This window comes from Cottoperca gobio, chromosome 10 (genome assembly GCF_900634415.1).
Source record: "Cottoperca gobio chromosome 10, fCotGob3.1, whole genome shotgun sequence".
In the NCBI taxonomy this organism is placed as follows: Eukaryota; Metazoa; Chordata; class Actinopteri; order Perciformes; family Bovichtidae; genus Cottoperca; species Cottoperca gobio.
In genome coordinates, this window is record NC_041364.1 from 20,179,976 (window position 1) to 20,199,295 (window position 19,320).

At 39.2% G+C, this 19,320-nt stretch overlaps 1 protein-coding gene across 2 annotated transcripts in view; it reads left to right on the forward strand.

Moving 5' to 3' along the window:
• The window catches only part of nrg2b (neuregulin 2b), a 58,665-nt gene that overhangs the window by 31,154 nt on the left and 8,191 nt on the right, over nt 1–19,320 (forward strand). The window contains exons 5-9 of one of the 2 annotated variants that reach the window (XM_029442098.1): nt 8,280–8,338; nt 11,920–11,943; nt 15,405–15,507; nt 17,034–17,163; nt 18,232–18,359. In XM_029442098.1, coding sequence (XP_029297958.1) covers nt 8,280–8,338; nt 11,920–11,943; nt 15,405–15,507; nt 17,034–17,163; nt 18,232–18,359 — 444 coding nt within the window. The remainder of the gene's footprint in view (nt 1–8,279; nt 8,339–11,919; nt 11,944–15,404; nt 15,508–17,033; nt 17,164–18,231; nt 18,360–19,320) is intronic. The other variant, XM_029442099.1, reaches the window with a different exon arrangement.

The following is a 19,320-nucleotide window of genomic DNA, read 5'->3' on the forward strand; positions in this document are numbered from 1 at the left end:
TTATCCACCGTTGATTACGTGAACTTCACTAACAGCTGTAAAGTTGACATTTGGCAGGGGATCGTGAAGAAGCCAGGCAAATAGCTTTACACAATCTCACCACTGACAAGAACTTTTGCTGAATCCTAACCCATCTGACAGTGTTCCCTGAAAGATAACTGCAACAGTCACACAGCGTTTCTTTACTGAGGCTCGATCTGGAGTAAATCTGACATTTACATATTTAACGTGTTGTCAATCTGTTTTGAAGTTGTCTCCCTATAGTACTGCTAACACTTGACTACATTACTGTAATTCATAGTTCCTTATTTGTCATCGTTATCACAACTAGTAGGCGATTTGAGTGGGGATGCCACCCCCTTAGCAAAAGGACCTAAATGCATGCCGCTTGTTAACCTGTTAACCTGTTAACCAAGTTAGAATCTACGGCCCCAGCCATGACCTGTGTGTTCATAGAGCCATGACGCTGTCCATGGTGCTGTATTAGCAGACATATTTGTAATTGTGACTTTTTCTCTCGGTCCTGCCCTTCTGTCAGTTTCCTCTTGGATCTATAATATTCTCTAAACTATATAGTTGAGGAATATATTCTTGGGGCGGTTCTAGTTGCGGGTGAACAAAACAAACCGTCCCCTCTGTTAAAAATGAACAAATCGCCTACTGAATATAACAATAACTTATAACTTATCCTGCTCTCTACCTTTGGTATGTTGCTCTATGACTGTGGCTGGCACTTGATATTGTGCCGTGGTGCGTTCACATGCTCTGTTAACCTCAGACTTCCAAGACTTGAGAGTCTTTTGATGCACATTTTAATGGAAGAAGCTACCAAATCCACATCATTCCCAACAATGTCCATTTTCTCAGCGTTTGTTTTACACACACACACACAAACACACACACACACACACCCACACACACACGCACACACACAGACATGCATAAACACATCAAGCAGACAAAGAGCAGTCTGTGTAATTTTTCTTTAAACTCTGAACACGTTCAGCAGGTGCTTGGCTTCTGTAAAGGGATAATGTGAGTAAGACATACGCAGCTCCGACGTGATAAACATTAGTCTACTACTCTCCTTTGCTCTGTGACGGTTTTTGTCACTAGGTTTTGTGTCGTCCCAGTAGGGAGGAAACAGGACGGGCTGTTTGACACATTTATGGCACGTTGGATATGAAATGTAATAAATGATGCCACAACTATTTCTGCCTTGACGCAGACCAGGAGTGGTTAACAGGGTTCACTGCTTCCTAAGTATCTAGTCCTCCTTCTTCTGTTTATTTGAAATAAACTGCTAACATAAAACGCACCACTTCCGGTGAGTGGGAGGATTTTTTCCCAGGAATGAGCTACCAGACTGGTAGGTGTTTAGAACAGCAAGTGCAAAACATTTCCATGAACTGGATATTCGATGACTCACTGCTGTGATATATGAACTTATTACTAAGAGAAACAGACATTTATTTATATGAACATGTCGAGTACATGGTATAGTGTAGGAAAGTTTAAAAGTATTTCTGACACTGGGTATAGCAGTAAAACCCAGGTTACATAGAGGATACTTGGGGCTTGTTGCATCTTACACTAGTGTAGTAGAGGTGGAAAATGGCAGCATATTAGCAATTATAGGGTAACATTGCTCTACACATAAATGGCACAGTACGCTAACGACTGTAAGTTCAAAGTAAAACAAACGGTAACCAAAGCTTTGCATTAACCTAAGCTGAGAAAAGCTCTTTATTTTCCACTTTGTGAAATGTATATTTTCTAAACTGAAGGTTGCTATCTTTAGGTTCCAACTTGCCATACATGCGGGGTCATTTTGTAGATGTGTAACAAACACTTCCCCTGACAGTGTGGATAACAGATGGCGCGCATAGTCGTGCATGATCAAGAGCTTTGTTGTTATGCTTCCTGTACCATTGGATTTTTCTGCTAGAAATCTTTCTTTAGATCCTTTGGTGTCAGATCTACACTCTTTGTTACTTCATTTCCATTTCTCTCTCTCACTCTCTCTCTCTCTCTCTGTCTCTCTCAGTATATATGTATATATATATATATATATATATATATAGTCCCTCGCTTCCCCTCTTCACTTTCTCTCCCCTGCCTTTCTCTCTATCTCTCATCTGATATACCTTCCGGTCATTGCTGAAGGATAAATCAGATTTTTTTCATGGTGCTGACAAGCAGAAAACTTTGTTCGAGAGGGTGCATATACTCATTACTACATGCATATATAGCAATTTAGGAGTACAAAATGCTCAGAATTGTTCAACCTTCTGTGCATGATTGTGCTTCATACGAACACACTGCATATATCAAGAAGCTACAGCAGACTAGCAAGGTATAGCAGATCCCAGAGAGTTACTGTAGCTTCTAAGCTTTGTCATCCTTTGTTGGCCTGTCTGTTTGGGCCAGTGGATAACAGGATGTAAATAAGAGCGCTGTCTGTAGACTGTCTGCTGGGCTTGTTCGCTTCAGAGATATGTAGACCCCCACTCACGCCCACACACGAAGACACTCACGATTCTGCTGCTGCAAATCAGTGCACTGCATGGATCTGGCAGGCGCAGGAATTGTTAATATCCCTGAAAGTTGAGGTGGTATTTGGAAGCTCTTTTGTGCCGACCATGGAAACGTATAATCTCCTCTCTTCCCTGAAGGGTAAAGTGACGCTGTACTGCAAAAAGGAGTCTGTAGGGTAAAGTGGAGGACAGCCCATAGAGAAAGGCACCCTGGCTAAAACAGTGTGGAGGTTAAAGTGGAGATCAGGACATACACACATGCCCCCTGACGAGCTGTTGCCAGTGAAAGCTCGGTGTGTCTTTGTGTTATAGCTTTCTGTGTAGAGTTGCTGATAGCTCTGATTCTGATTCCTCTGAACTTTGTTGCTAAACTCCAGCCGTAAACAGGAGCCCATGTATTGGATGGAAATGCTAAATTCCCCAGCGAATCAATTACGTTAATATAATCTAATGTAATCTACGAATGCCTCGAGTTCAGCCTAGTATTGATGCCTGAACATAATGTCCACAGCGGTTTCTTTCTCTTATTTTTAAAGAGCCTTTGTATTATGAATCTAAGAAAATGAATCACAGGCTTTGCTCTTGGAACAAAAGGTGCACAGGCTCTTCTTCCCCTCTGTGGGATCTCAGGGCTGAAAGAACAGTACAGTCAGGGGTTTGCGGGAAGGCGAGCCTGTGCAGATAAAGAAAGGGTGGAGAGAAGAGGGGAAACGAGAGGGAAGGAAAAGGAGAAAATAAAATGATATACAGTAAAAGGCTGCCTCTGCTCCGAATGTCTCTCTCTCTCTCTCTCTCTCTCTCTCTCTCTCTCTCTCTCTCTCTCTCTCTCTCTCTCTCTCTCTCTCTGCTCTATTTATAACTCTATGGGAAATTGCTGAGTGGGCTCTTCCGAGGGTTTTTGCTGTAATTGATTCAAAATGCAAGTTGTCTCTTTAGTGTTGAGAAAGAGGGGAAGAGGATCCCGGTCAGTTATATGGGCAGTATAAGACGGAGGTCCTTGCCTTTTAAAACTGAATACACTTGTTGACCAGATACTAAATCACTATAATAAATACAATGTGGCTATTAGAGGCAGAGAGCTGTAATGACTGTAATGGAGCCACACCCATGATATCATAACACTGGGGTTCACCAATTGCTGTGATTCATCTACAGTATAATGTGCACTGCAGCTTGAGATGAGATTTTCTATAACATGCCTACTTTTTCATTTGACTTACAGTAAAAGCTGATCTACTATCACTTATAGCAATAAAGAGATTAAATCAATTACGGCTGGCCGGGTAAAAGCCATGACACTCATTATAACATATAATTCAAGACATTTCGGGATTTGAAGCACTCTCTCAAAAGGATTTATTATTTATTTTCTCAAGGACATAAATTGAAATGAGGTCCTGCAGGGTTTCCATTTAAAGAGCTGATAAGAATTAATAGAACAGAATGGCAGTATCAATACTAAGTATCAGAAGTACCAAAACATAACAATATTTTGGGCTATGTATGTGTATGAATTGTGACGCAGTGAAGAGCCCACTTGTTAGTTTCAGCATTGTGAGTTTGATGGCTGTTGCCTGAATATGATGAATATGATTCATATTCAGGCCGTGGTATCGCTGACAGCTCGCCACCCATCCAGAAACAAAACACCACATTCTGCAGCTGCATGTAAACTGTTGCTGTTATTTGTGCCCGAGAAATACCAAAACCTATTCCAACCATTGTCATGCTCACACACTGTAGAGGGCTGTGTGTGTGTGTGTGTGAGTGTGTGTGTGTGTGTGTGTGTGTGTGTGTGTGTGTGTGTGTGTGTGTGTGTGTGTGTGTCACTCTCATACTTCTATTCTTGTGAATCCCAGTTCAATTTTACAAATGTTTGCATTTGTCAGAAGGTCATATTGACAAGTACTCATCCTTTAAGGCTTAGTTTACAGGGTCCATGTGTGATGCTTTAACACGCTTTCACACCAAACGCAGCGTTACACAAAGCAAGGATGTTGTTTTCATTGCAGCTGCACGCTGAACCTCTGCATGTGATGATTAAATGGGCACACCACTTTGATTTCCTGCTGCAACCAAAGTTTCAGCTTCATTTAACCTTGTTCTCAAAATACACTGACCTCTGCAAGGCACATTCAACCACGCAAGTCTCACACAATGGCCTCTAACGTTGGGTTGACATTTCCATTATTTAGTTTATAAAGCAGAAAAGAGGAACAACATCAGTACAAGTTATCACAAAGCAGGATGGTTTGTTCTTTCCAGTTCATCAAGACTATTACTTTTTCAGAGAGGCATCCCAGCATGAAAAGATCATTTGCAGTAAATGAGTGAACCGCTCCAAATTTCTGGTCCAACAAACATAATGCAGGACAAACTTGCATGTAGATAGATAGATAAAGAGATAGATAGATAGATAGATAGATAGATAGATAGATAGATAGATAAAGAGATAGATAGATAGATAGATAGATAGATAGATAGATAGATAGATAGATAGATAGATAGATAGATAGATAGATAGATAGATAGATAGATAGATAGATAGATAGATAGATAAGATAGATAGATAGATAGATAGATAGATAGATGATAGATAGATAGATAGATAGATAGATAGATAGATAGATAGATAGATAGATAGATAGATAGATAGATAGATAGATATAGATATAGATAGATAGATAGATAGATAGATAGATAGATAGATAGATATATAGATAGATAGATAGATAGATAGATAGATAGATATATAGATATAGATAGATAGATAGATAGATAGATAGATTGATAGATTGATAGATAGATATATAGATAGATTGATAGATTGATTGATAGATAGATAGATAGATAGATAGATTGATTGATAGATTGATAGATAGATAGATAGATAGATAGATAGATAGATAGATATATAGATAGATTGATAGATTGATAGATAGATAGATAGATAGATAGATAGATAGATAGATAGATAGATAGATAGATAGATAGATAGATAGATAGATAGATAGATAGATAGATAGATAGATTGATAGATTGATAGATTGATAGATTGATAGATAGATATATAGATAGATAGATATATAGATATAGATAGATAGATAGATTGATAGATTGATAGATAGATAGATTGTTGTCCTTGGATGATGATAACTTGCACTGTACTGTGAAGTTGTTCCTCTTTTCTTGCTTTACATACAAAATAATGGCAACATTTCAGCATTTTTTCTTATCTCTTGCATATATATATATATTGAGGTAATCCAAAAGTAACGGAAAGTAATCAAGTTGCGTTACTTTAATATTGTGCAGGTTACTGGATATAAGTTTTAACAGGTAATTAGTAATTGTATCGGAATACAATTTTAAAGTAACCCTCCCATCCCTGGTCATAAGCATAGCAGAACATATCCAGGAGGATTGATGCAGGATGTTTGTTATCATATTCCTCATCCCGTCAACATTTGGTATGTTAATAATAACCATTGATTTTGCACATTATTCATGTCAAGTATTTTGAAGCTGCTCCGCACCACATTAACAAATGCTTTGTCCCCTTGACGGGAGTATCAGACAGTCATCCAGTTCTGATAGTAGATTGACTCCCAACCACCTGATGAGTGTGTTTGTATGTATTGCATTTCCTGCTTTGTGGTTGTCATTTGGTCTGACGAAGAATAGCTGGGAGCCATCAGTGCAGTGTGTAAATCTCTTCTTTTTTTAGATAATTATTTCGGTCTTTGTTGCCTTCATTGGAGAGACAGAGAGATAGACGGGAGAGAGGGGGTGGGACATGCAGCAAAGGGCCATTTTTTTGCCTGCAGTTTGTTTTCTGATCCAGGCAGATGTTTTTGGAATGTGCATACCCTAAACGCTGTTTGCCGCTCGTAGTGACGAACCCACAGAAGATGATCACCTCACTGTGCAGTTTTCCTCAGCTCTACAGAACGTTACAGTTTCTTTTAGCTCATTGTTTGGGTTTCATGGCCCAAAACTTTAACAATTCGCTTCACTCTCACATCCCTCATCAGCCTTATATCCATCAAAAGCAGTCGGCTGTTTTCAGTGTAGAAGCTCTGACAAACATACTGTATGCTACCCGTTCAGCACAGAACAGCTGACAGACATAGTTAGCGATGCAGAAAGTGGAGCATTGAGCAGTTTAAGAGCAAGATATGTTTCTCAGGAGTTGGTGGAGACCCGGCCTTGTTCTTTGTGTGTTGCTTAACATATCCTCCCATGTTAGCCATTAAAAATATTCTTAGTGTAATGAACATCCACTCGACTCAGTCAAATTCAGGGTTCCCACGGTCATGGAAAACCTGGAAATATCATGGAATTTAAAAATCCCATTTTCCAGGCCTGGAAAAGTAATGGAATTGTATTTAAATAAAGTAATTATAACCCTTCTGTGGACAACCTTCCCCGTCATGTAACGACAAATACATTTGTTGTAGCTGTTGACGTAGCGTAGCTCTCATATGCGTGGATGCATGACAACGTTTCATTTACTATCACGTATGTTTCTTAATTCTGTCTCTCTCTCCCCATGCTAGCTGAAATTAAGTTTGAATAGAGTTTGATTCTGACATGTTTCAATAATGCTATCTTATGTAATATGTTTATAATCAAATTCATTAAGAAGACACTGATTTAAAATCGGTTCCATTTCCCCTCATGCTTGAAAGCCGGTGCCAGACTGATATAAGAGCTTGTAGAGATGTTTTAAATAAAACACAATGTATTTGCTTTGCTTGTAGTGAGAAGTATTTGAAGTGAATATGAACATAACCAACTATTACAGATTGAAAAAGGTTTCTGCTTTTCTTTCATACAGTTAACGTTTAGAGTCACGTGTACTATACCGTTCTGTTTGTGTACTTATAGGTCGAGAATGGTCATGGAAAAGTCTTGACATTTTGTCCATGAAAATAAAACCCCGTAGATCGTGTGGATACTTTTGCACCTGTTTTAAAATAAAGACATCATGAGAACATGCATGTATTAGAGGATTAGAGCATGTAAGGAGGATTGAATATGATATGGAGAAACAACTGGCCAATAATTATGAACTTACTTACAGCATATATTCCTGAAATCTCTCGTCTCACTTTGCTTCTGCTTTATGAGACTCACAACATGTGCATTGTGTCTCTCTAATCATACTTTAGACTTTTCATTGACATTACATCATGTGCAAAAAACATTTTCCTGGGTCTGAGAAAGCTTTACAAATATTAAACGGCAGGCAAGATCTGTATAAACCCTTCTTTCCAGTTTTTACAGACACGTTTTTTATCCCGTACTTAAACATTTTCCTTAGCTTTGCTTTTCTGTTTCATCATGGTTTTGGTCAGGGGTTAAGAAATGGATGCAATGAATGAGATCATTCATAATAAGGCAATTGTGAGCGTGTGTTTGTGTGTGAGGTTAACGACTGTACGTTTGACCCTTCCTACTTCCTGCACCAGCATCACATGACCCTCATGACTGTGATGATGTGTTAACGGTAGTGGTGATATCATATTGATGGCGGTGATGTCACGGTATACAGGTCATCTCTCTCTCTGTAGTTGGTGGATTGTGCTGTTTCTAATCCCTCATCTCTCTGCTCTCTTATGTCTCCCTCCTTCCCTTCCTCTCTCTCCTCCCCCTCCTTTCTATCTGTCTTTGTGTACTTCTCCTCTCTTTCCTCCTGTTTTATCTCCCCCCCTCTGTGTCTTGTTTTCCCTCCATCAGGTGTCCCAATGACTATACGGGGGACCGCTGTCAAAACTCCGTCATGGCCGGTTTCTACAGTATGTCCATTTGCTCTTGTCTGTCTCCTTCTCACTGAGATGCTGCATGCTACATCGGAGGGGTTGGATGGAGGGAGCGCTCTGTGCGTGTGCGTGTGCGTGTGCGTGTGCGTGTGTGTGTGTGTGCGTGTGTGTGTGTGTGTGAGTTTGCATGCCTCCGTGTCCACCCCTTCCTCTCCCTGTCTCCCCTGGTTCCTACGTCGTGCTCCTCTGGTCACCACAAAGAACAATCGACATACTTTATATAATTTACACATAAGATATGTTTCACACTAGTTCATCTGCATGAAGTCCTATTGAGAACACATTACATACTGGATTCTTGATCTAGTTGCTAAAACAACACGCACCACGTCTTTACATGGTGTCTACTCTTACATTTTAAAATTCTGTCATTTTAATCTGTGAATTGCACACAAAATACTTCCGTGGCAGCTTCATCCAGAGAGCTGCACAAAAGAAACAGAGGAGACAGAGATAATAAATACAGCAGGTTGGAGTTATTTGCTTTTATTGGAACACTTTCTTACTTTTCTTTTCAGATGGTCCATCGGTGCTGTTTAGATTTTTAGCAGTAAAAGTGAAACGATCATGGCTAAACTATGTGAATAGAAATGATTAATACAAGGTTGAAAGTTCTCACTCTATACTGTGCCTCTCTATTAAACAAAGAAAATATTTTTATTGATTTTACTTTTCGGAGCACGACTGACAACTGAAGGCTTTAGATGGAGAACAATGTAAGTCCTTCTGACATTGTTTTGAACAGCTGCCAGTCATTACTAGTAGCTACAGCGTGTCCAAAACCAAAATAATTTGGCAAGTGAACGAGGATGAGATTCAGAATTAGAATACGTTTAACATATCAAGTCTGAATATAATGGAACTTTTCTATCTATCTAATATCTTTGTTTCTTGACATCATGTCAGTGGAAGCTGTTATTAATTATTATTATTATTATTATTATTATTATTATTATTATTATTATTATTATTATTATTATTATTATTATTATTAATAAAACCCCACAGTGATGAATGTTGTTTTCACTCTGAGCATCCATGGATCATCTGATAAAATCTTTCTTTATAGCATGTGGCTCAATAAATGCTGCTTGAAATGTTCTAGGGTTTACTTTGAATATGTTCTAATTTCTGTCACATGTTTTGCTTAAAGGAATAGTTTGGCATATTTGTGAAATGTGCTTATTCACTTATGTTAGTGTGTTTTATATGAAACAACAGCCAGGAAAGATTTTGGCTTAGCTGAGCATAAAGACTAGATACAGGGGGAAACAGCTAGCCAGGCTTTGGCCAACGGTAACAGAATCCACCAACCAGCACCTCTCAATCGCATTGGTTAACACATCGGGCCTCTTACAGCAACATTCTCCTAATGTTCTCATATATGTTCTGTTCAGAGAAAAACATGAGAGAAGTCTGCTCCAGATGCACCCAACGTTCTTAAGCATCCAAATCTGCTGTCACCCAGCTGTGAATGATGAATCCTACTTGATCACACATCGGAGGTGTGTGACAGATTGTTTATTATTAGCATAGGTAACAGTCCCTCTAAACACTGTATAGGTGTTGTGCCGTGTGCAAATACTCTGGCACATCCCCAAGAACTGGACAGATGCCACCAATTATTATTGCCATATTACCATATTATGTATGCGTTTTTCTTATGTTCAAATTTAAAACTTGTGTTTCCTTTTCTGGACTGTGAAAACAAGCAGTTTTTTTGGTGTGTTTTTTCGACCACTCGTAACAGTTTCTCACCTAAGAGGAGCAGAAACAAGAAAACATTGATGAACTATAGAAATAAATGCGTACTAACAAAATAAGAACAAATCATTAATGCGAACAAAAATAAAAGGACATTTGTTCGTATATCGCTTCCTCCATGAGAGCCATTGTATCATGTCAACATGTAAAAACTACAACTTGCTCTACAGGAGTTTATACATAAAACTTAAACTACTGTTTGGCTAGGAGCAGTGACTTCCCGTATTGTCGGTAGCCTGAGGTTACTTGGAAATCATTGGTGCTGATGGGCAGATGGCTTTTATGTTTTACCTTAGGACAGAGCCAGGCTGGTTGTGTCCCCTTGCTTCCAGTCTTTATGCTAAGCTAACAGTATCCAGGCTCCAGCTACATATTGACTGTAGAGTTAGTGCTATCGATTTTCTCATCTAACCCTCAGCAAGAAAATAAATACACAGATTTTAAAAAATGTCTAACTATTCCTTTAAATCGTAGGGATGCAAATGGCGCATGTTTTGTCACTCTCCTGTGATTGCATGGGCAGTGACACTGAAACACATATAGTCAGTATTATATCAAATCAGATGATAACCAAGATTAACATTTAGCAGTGCATAGAAGCTTCAATCATCCCTGTAGGTTTGGATACTTTATTACAAAGAAAAATAAATGCTCCATCCTCCATCAGCTGTTTCGTGCTCCAGCAATCACAGGGAGGTCAACGAGCCTCTTCTTCTTGTTTCCAGGGTTTAAACACTGTTGCTCCATGCCATGTTGTCTTGCTGTTTGTCCGTTGTGGAAGTTTCCACACTGAATAATGTCTGATTTAAAACAAGACCAGGTTTTACATCATAAGATATCATACTATATGTAATGTCTGCTTATTTTTGACCCCATCATCAAGCCTTGTCTACACGCTGAAATCTGTCTGTGTGCTTTTATTTTGCTTTGTGACGCTCTTTCAGTCAGTTGAAGCAATACGTTCTGCTCTTTTGAATCCATGTTGATTTGTTATTGCCTGCTTTTCTAGTGCTACGAACATAAGGCACTGTCACAAGGTAGAGTAGTTAAGGTCAGGGTGGACAGAAGATTAGTTGTATGGGCATTTGTCTTTCCCGCCAGTAATGCATGCAAAGCTATGGAAATTGGGAATGCCGAGATGATTTCTCTGTAAATCATATGAAAGGTTATAATAGCTGTACGCTGCAGTAGTGGGACAAAGTGCTATACAAGAGGTATGCTGTAATCAATACAAAGGCGCACAATTGCCATTAGTCAAACGAGTTACAGCGCCCGCCCCCATTTGCTGTGCCAGCCTCATCGACTGTACTGTGTTTTTATGTTGGAGAGTAACTCACTGCTTTTTATCTTTTCTTTTCTTTTGTCTTGTTTCTTCTATTATTATTTTGTTTTGTATTTCTGTTTGTTGTTTACTCCAGAAATGAGGTCTAGTAAATATAGCAGTAAGTGATGTGGCTTCTTGTCTTGCTGTCTTTGTCCGTCTGTCTCTGCATGCCTTTTCCTGCCTGTTGGCTTCTCTTTCCTTCTGCCTTTGGTTCATTTTCTCCCTTCGCTTTTGATTTTGTTTGGTTCAGTTGATCATTTCTGGGGGTCACAGAGCTGAGGCTGTCTGAGTTGTCTGTCTGTTACTGGACGGTACACATGTCAATCACTATGATTGACAGCACTAATTAACTTATATCCTGGTTCAGTGTATACAAGACATGAAAACTATTTATCTGCTCCAAAGTGGACATCACACCTGACCCTATCTGTCTCTTTCCTTTTACCACGACAACTTTCTGCGCTGGCAGAGCTTCTCAGAATTGAATTTATGGGTATGGAAACATTATTATTCATTTTGCTGTGCTTAAAGGGTTTGCCAAGATCCTCTCACAGTCACACATTATTGTGCCATCTTCTTTCTAAAACAACTGGGTCTCCCTCAACCTGTCCCTCTTTTTCTCCTGCCCACTAACCTGCTTTTAAGACACGTAACCTCCCTTCTCTGCATGCACTCTTCTTACAGCCTGACACATAGTAGACATTAGAGAAAGACACACATTAACTGGGGAGGATACGTTAATGAAAGAAAGTGCAGAGGTGAATTAAAACACAATGCAATGGGCCTGATGCAAATTAAAGCTTAACTGGACCACATATCGGAGCAAAAGCTACCTTCTTTGTCCAACAATCAGAGAATGTTTCACATCATCGATAAATACAAGTATCTGGCTCGTCCCCTGGGCTTTGGCAATGTGCATATTGGCTTCAGCAGTCTGTCGAATAAAAACATGCAAGCTGCGAGTATTTTTACAAAGCGTTGCCAAAAGCGAGCAAAAGGCCTGAGCACATAGTCTGTCCTTATTATTCTGCCCTTGATTGACTCAGTGTCAGAGTCGAGAGCTCGCCTGTCCTAAATCACGATTGCTGTTGGCTCCACTGTGCCAGCGAGCTCGCCTTCCCATTTCCCTTTGCCTTTCTGTATCAGTACCCTGTGACACACACACAATGCCAAGCCAAGGCTCTCGTGGGCTTGTCAATCCCTACAGAGGCCCTTTATTTAGAACCCCCCCCCCCCCCCCCCCCCCTCAACCCCCTTCCTTCCTCCTCAGTGGCGTGTCTGTAGCTTTTTGAGGGAGGGGAGATGGGCAAAGGTGAAGAGATGAATTAGGTAAAGGAAACAGTTTTTGATTCACCTGCCCCAGCTGATCTCAAAAATGCATCAATAAAATAAGCTTTCTGATGTGTTTTACCGTATTTTCAACCAACTTTCTTCCATAAGAACCACAGTTAGATAAATAGACGGTTCTATGTGTCGCTGTGTTAAGCAGACAGCTTCAGTTATAGTCCAAAGTGAGAAGAAACATTGAAACTAATGTATTTGTGTAACAGAAGGTTTATGACATTGAGAAACGGTGATCTTCAGTGATTTTAATTCGGCCGTGACTAACAATGCAAGGGCCTCTATAATCCAGTTTTAGCTGATAAGGGGACAAAGTCAGGCCAGTCTGTGGTTTCTGGGGACTAGTTTCTCCCCGGGCCTTTCTCCTGGACACGTCCCTGCTCCCCCTCCTCTTCCTGCTCCCCCTCCTCTCCCTCTGTCTACATGTCTCCTCCTGCTCCTCCTTCCCCTCCACTTAGCCTTTTCTCCTTTTTATTCCCTCCCTCTTCCCCTCATGTTCTGTTCTGTTTGTTGCTCCCTCTGTCATTGTGTCGTTGCGCTTTCCGTTCTGTGTTACACCACAGCGGGCCCAGAAATCTCATTTAACCTAGATACAGCAATGTGTTGAAGTATTCACAAACCTGGTAATAGACTTTAATGTAGTTCAGTGTAACGTGATCCAAATCTGTCTAGAGATGTTCCCAAAGGCACTGACTTTGACATAAAAGTGCTGTAACCAACTCGATCCTCACAAGTGTTGTCTGGAGAATTTTTAATGAGCAAATAATAAAATGTAGAATAAAAAAAAACTATTTAGGTGTGATGACTGAAACAGCAGGTTATCTGAAGCTAACAGAATCAAATGGTCACAAAGTATTAAAGGAGAACTCAGAATTAACAATTGTAATACTCCAGCATCAGAAAAATAACTAATACCATATGTGGTTGACTATTTCCAAGTGTTTTTCAAGCAAAAACTAAATTAGCTGTCGCCACATTTTTGCCATAAAAGGAGCGAGTACATGAAGTTAAAGGTCAAGGACAGGAAACTTTGATTTAAATTAGGGTTAGGTTTAGATTATTAATGTATTGTTTGTAAAGTAATTTAAAACAAAACCTGAAAATCTTGTTTCTGCTGACCTCAAGTGGTTTACCTTCTCACCGTGATGAAGAAATGTACTCCAGGACTCTGTGACATCACCTGCCGGGTGTGGCTCACACTTATGATCCACCGAACCAAACCTGTCAGTGATGATGGGTGTGGTCAGAAACTGTCGTATAACTGATGTAAGAGGGCAGCACAACCCTGCTTTCAGCCTGCTGTTAAATTACTAGTTTTATTTTTAGAAAAACTAACGAGGGTCAGAGATTAATGAAGTTTGCTTTGACAAAAAATGAAAACCTCCCTCATAGTGGGAGGTAGCCAGATACATCTGTTGAAAAAAGCTACTTTCGGAAATACAACTGTTTATGTCACTGTCTCCTACAAAATTACGTTCCCATACAACAAAACTGCATCACTCCATTACACTTATTTCCCCAGATTAAGGTCGCCGTTTTAGACACGTAGTTAACGTTGTGAATTGAAACAAAGCAAAACAAAAAAATGCAACAAACTATTTGGTAAGATTTATTAAAAGATCATGGTCTGGCTTAAAAGAAGTATGCTTGTTACGTTATGGAAGTTTTCACACGGGACACGAATAGCGGTATCCTGGATGAAAGGCCCGTGTTTGTTCCGTACGTGGACTTTGATTAGAAACGTATTTGTGTCAAAAGCAAACATAATCCAGGTGAAAATGTAAAATGTGATTGAACAGGAAGTTTAGGAGACTGCAGTGTGACTACGCAGGATCACCTGAAAGACTTGTATACTAAGTTAATAGTCAAACGTGATAGCTTACACAAACATTACATGTCCATACAAGCACAGGAACATATCAAAAGTCAAATAAAGATCATTAAAGCATATATAGTACATCCCTTAATTAATTAATTAATTAATTAATGTCAAAGTGACACACAGTTATAGTTATGGTGAGCTTTGTGAATACTAAAGTGTTTTACTCTCAGGCCATTGTGGTGCAACACTTTTGCTTTAATGCTTTTTTAATTTTTTTCATCTGGACGACTTGTCTTTTGAGGATTCCATCCACAGGCATGCATTCAGATCCCCTCCAGTGCCAGCATCACATCCCCACGGCCATTGTAAATATATGTGTATAGGGACAGCAGCAACTCTATGTCAGGATGTAGCTCTGCTTTTCATCATAATGTTTATGAGCTTGTACAATTACTTCTTTGTTGTAGTAAAACTGTTTGACTGAAGTACAGTTAAAACTGAAAAGCATGTGACATTATAGAGCAGGAGTTGTTTTACAGACAGAACAGTGGACAGGATGGCAGCAGATAATAGTGAGAAAGCTGTTTCTGTAGTTACCATCAATGGAGCAGCGCTCATGCTGTTTGTGTGTGTGTGTGTGTGTGTGTGTGTGTGTATTCTTGTCTGTCTTGTGATTGTCTGTCTGCAATGCATGGATGTGTGTGTGTGTGTGTGTGTGTGTGTGTGTGTGTGTGTGTGTGTGTGTGTGTGTGTGTGCGTGTGCGTGTCTGTTTGTGTGCTTCCATCCACAGAGGCGGAGGATCTCTACCAGAGGCGGGTGCTGACGATCACAGGCATCTGTGTGGCGCTGCTGGTGGTTGGCATCGTCTGTGTGGTGGCCTACTGCAAAACCAAGTATGTGTCTTTGAAGGAAACATAAATTACTCTCTATTTATGAAAGGCTCCTAACCTTCAAATTAACCCACTGTAAAATAAAATAAAAAATTTAATGAGCTGCTAAAATGTACTTAAAAGTATCCAAGACACTTGTTGTGCAGAAATTGTCTCCTTTGAGTAATATATTATTATATTCCACATTATTAGATGGGTACTGATGCATCACTGTGTAACTAGCATTTTACTGTTGCAGCTGGTCAAGGTGGAGCTCGACCAGATTTTATACAGTAAGCTAATTAAGTCCCGTGGTTCCCAACCTAGGGGTCGGAGCCCTCAAACGGGTCACAAAACAAATCTGAGGACTTGTGAGATCATTATTGGGGCAGAAAAGAAGAAAAAACAAAGTTCTACGAGACACATTTGTATTTATTTGTTGGACTTTTCTCTAATCTTTGCTTTTTTTGTGAAACATTGGATAATTTGACTTCTTTGGACCTTGTTATTTAAATGAAATCATCTGAGATGTTTAATGGAACTGCTAACACCTCATAGACATCTGAAATGTGCCACACGTTCTCACTCCCTACTCAGCAGCTTGGTCAGGACCTCTTGGCGTCTCTTTTTAATGCACTGGGTTCCCCTTTAGTGCCATTTTTCAACATACAGGGTAGTCCAATAAACTTCAGCCCATGGTTAACGTTGTGAATTCAAACAAAACTACTTGGTTAGGTTTAGGAAAATATCATGTTTTGTAACCTAACTTAAGTTATATTCAAGTTAAGTACATTACGTTTCTGAAATAAGGTGAGTATGTTTTGTAAGGTGAGTATCATAGTTTGACGAATAGGTCCTCTGACCAAGCTGCCATATTTGACGAGTTGGGAGTGAGATCGGGTTGAAAACGTGCCATAAGACGTAAGATGTCACAAGCAAAAAATGTTAGGAACCGCTGATGTAATCTTGAACAATGCATTGTATTTGTATATATTGTTTAACTAATAACTCCCCAGATGAAGTAGAGTTCAAATTAAATATTCAAAAAAGTACATAACAAGTAAAGTACTTGAGTAAATGTACTTAGTTACTTTCAACCACTACTGTAGAGTGAATAATCCACTACACCACATTCTATTAGCAAAACACCTTGTTATTTGTTTGTGATCTAAAAAGATAACATTGTCCATTCTAAAACTACCTGATACCCGATCACATCATTAATTAAGAGCCGTCACTTATTCATTTATCCCACCTGCTCTTTATGGTAGATTATAATTTTTCTGGACCTCCAATTTTGAGCATTTTACAGTGAATACAACACAATAATAAGCTTTAGGTAGCCAAAAGGTGTGCAATTGAAACAGTGCTGAAGTACCGTGATAAAATAGCTGTAACTATAAATCAGATCATGTGATCAGTAAAGTGCTAAAGAAGTATTAAAAGATAAGGAGAGACATTTTTAAAGAGCTATTATAGTGATCAGTCACTGTGTCTGGTTTAGCCCTTTTGCCAGATCACTTATTGTTCCTTCATCACTACCCCTCCAGGAAGCAGAGGACGAAGATGCACAGTCACCTACACCAGAACCAGAATCAGTGTGTGGAGCAACCCAACCGCATGCTGGCCAACGGACCCAACCACCCCGGGCCCGGCCCCGAGGAGATCCCCATGGTTGACGTGAGTCCAAACAGTAGAAACACACAGCAGAGGCAGGTACAGTAGAGGTGACGCTGAGGTCAGGTTTAACTGACAGGCTGGAAGTCAAGTCACCTCCTGACCAGCCTGCACTTCATGCTGAGGAGAAACATACAGCAGGGTCAAGATTTACTCAGACGCAGAACTGCTCTCAAGGCACAAATAAGTAACTACCCACCATGTTTTTTAAATTCATATTAACTAACCAGTTAATATTGTTAATTTTTGGCATATGTGATTTTGTTTTAGCTTCTGGTAGCCAACACTAATAGGGTACAACAAAGCAATACATTTACAATTGTCTATTCAGAACACATAGAATTCACATTTTGTAATCTCTAGGCTGACTTCCCTTTCTTATAAAAGTGCTGCTGAAATGAAGCCAGACATGTCAGTGCTTGTAGTTAAATAGAGCTGTCCTATAAATAGGATTGTGGTGTCAGAATTTCCAGAATACCCTCAGATATTCATTAATGCTAAAGAGGGGACAGAAGAAGAAGAAACTAAAACTGGATTTCAGCTTCACCTGAGCAAACTGCACAGGAAGCGCACAGAGCTTCAGCCGGTTCATTAAGTCACTGGTAAACTTTATTCAGCTTTGGCACTTATATTTTAACTCCACCAGGAAGGTTTTTGTAGCCTTCAGGGCAGTTTTGCCTCCAAAAGGGGCTTTTGCATAAATAAAAATGTTGATCCATTGACAACAAAGAGAAATATGGAGCTGACAGATGTTAAAGTGAGTGAAGAAACACCTACCATTCTCCCCAAGACATAATGTGTGCATGAGTCAGCATAATAGCAACAATGAAAAAGAAGTGATGAAGAGTTACAAAAGATATGTGCAGGAGAATCCTCTCATTATTAGATATAACTGTATATTCATGTATATTTGATCTACTGTATGATATGTTTGTTATTTAGGAAATAAAAACATAAGAAAAAGTATTAAACGTGTGTGTGTGTGTGTGTGTGTGTGTGAGTGTGTGTGTGTGTCTGTGTGTCTGTGTGTGTGTCTGTGTGTCTGTGTCTGTGTCTGTGTGTGTATTGCAGTACATCTCTAAGAGCGTCCCTACGACAGAGTGTGTGATCAGTCATGGAGCTGAGGGTGCAGGCAACTACGCAGGCAGCCGGATGTCTACCCGCTCCCACCACTCGACCACTGCCTCACACGCTTCCAGGTAGAGCTGCCACACACGCATCCAAATGTAAACAAGCAAAGACACAAAGACACAGTTTCAGTTATTAACAGTTTTTCATATGGACTATTTATTTTGTAGAAAGTACCTCAGTTGAGAACTGTTGGGTGTGAGGTCTGTGGATCATCCAGAGTAACAGGAACATTGTTTCTGGAAAGAAAACATTCATGTTTATATTATTATTTCCATTCATTCCTAGGTGGCAGCAGAAATGTCAGCGACAGCTATCTCAAAACCTGGACAAACAATATTAGCAGATATATGATCAAGTTTGACAGGAGTTATGTACAGTACATTCTCATTAATCAATTATATTGAAGAAAACCTAGACAGTTAAAAAACAATATTACCTGCATGGGTAGAAACCAAGCTAAGTATGAAAATGTGAGTAGGGCAAACCAAACCTTTAACAACTTTAGTTGTAGTTAGCAGTGTAGTTCAATTAATCAAGAAGAGAAAAGCTTGCACTGGTGGATGTGTCATTGTATGAAATATAACATTTTAAAGCTGAATTATGAAACGTTTCACCACTAGAGGGCAGATTATCGACTCTATAGACTCATTGCAGTGAGCTTTGATATACTGTATCAAGTTATGGCTAACATGTTAGCACACCATAACATGTACAGCACACATGAGCAAACCATAAGTTTAGTACTGATAGGCATTCAGTCTCCCGTTTGGTGAGAAACATATGTGTGTCTTTGGCTTGTTGATGTTTCACTATCGTCATAATATTGTTATTATTATTATTATTATTAATAATAATAATAATAATAATAATGATAATAATAATAATAATAATAATAATAATAATAATAATAATAATAATAATAATAATAATAATAATAATAATAATAATAATGATAATAATAATAATAGTAATATCAACATTACTCTGCAGTTTATTTTATGTGTTTGGGGCTAAAGATTACAGTTACCA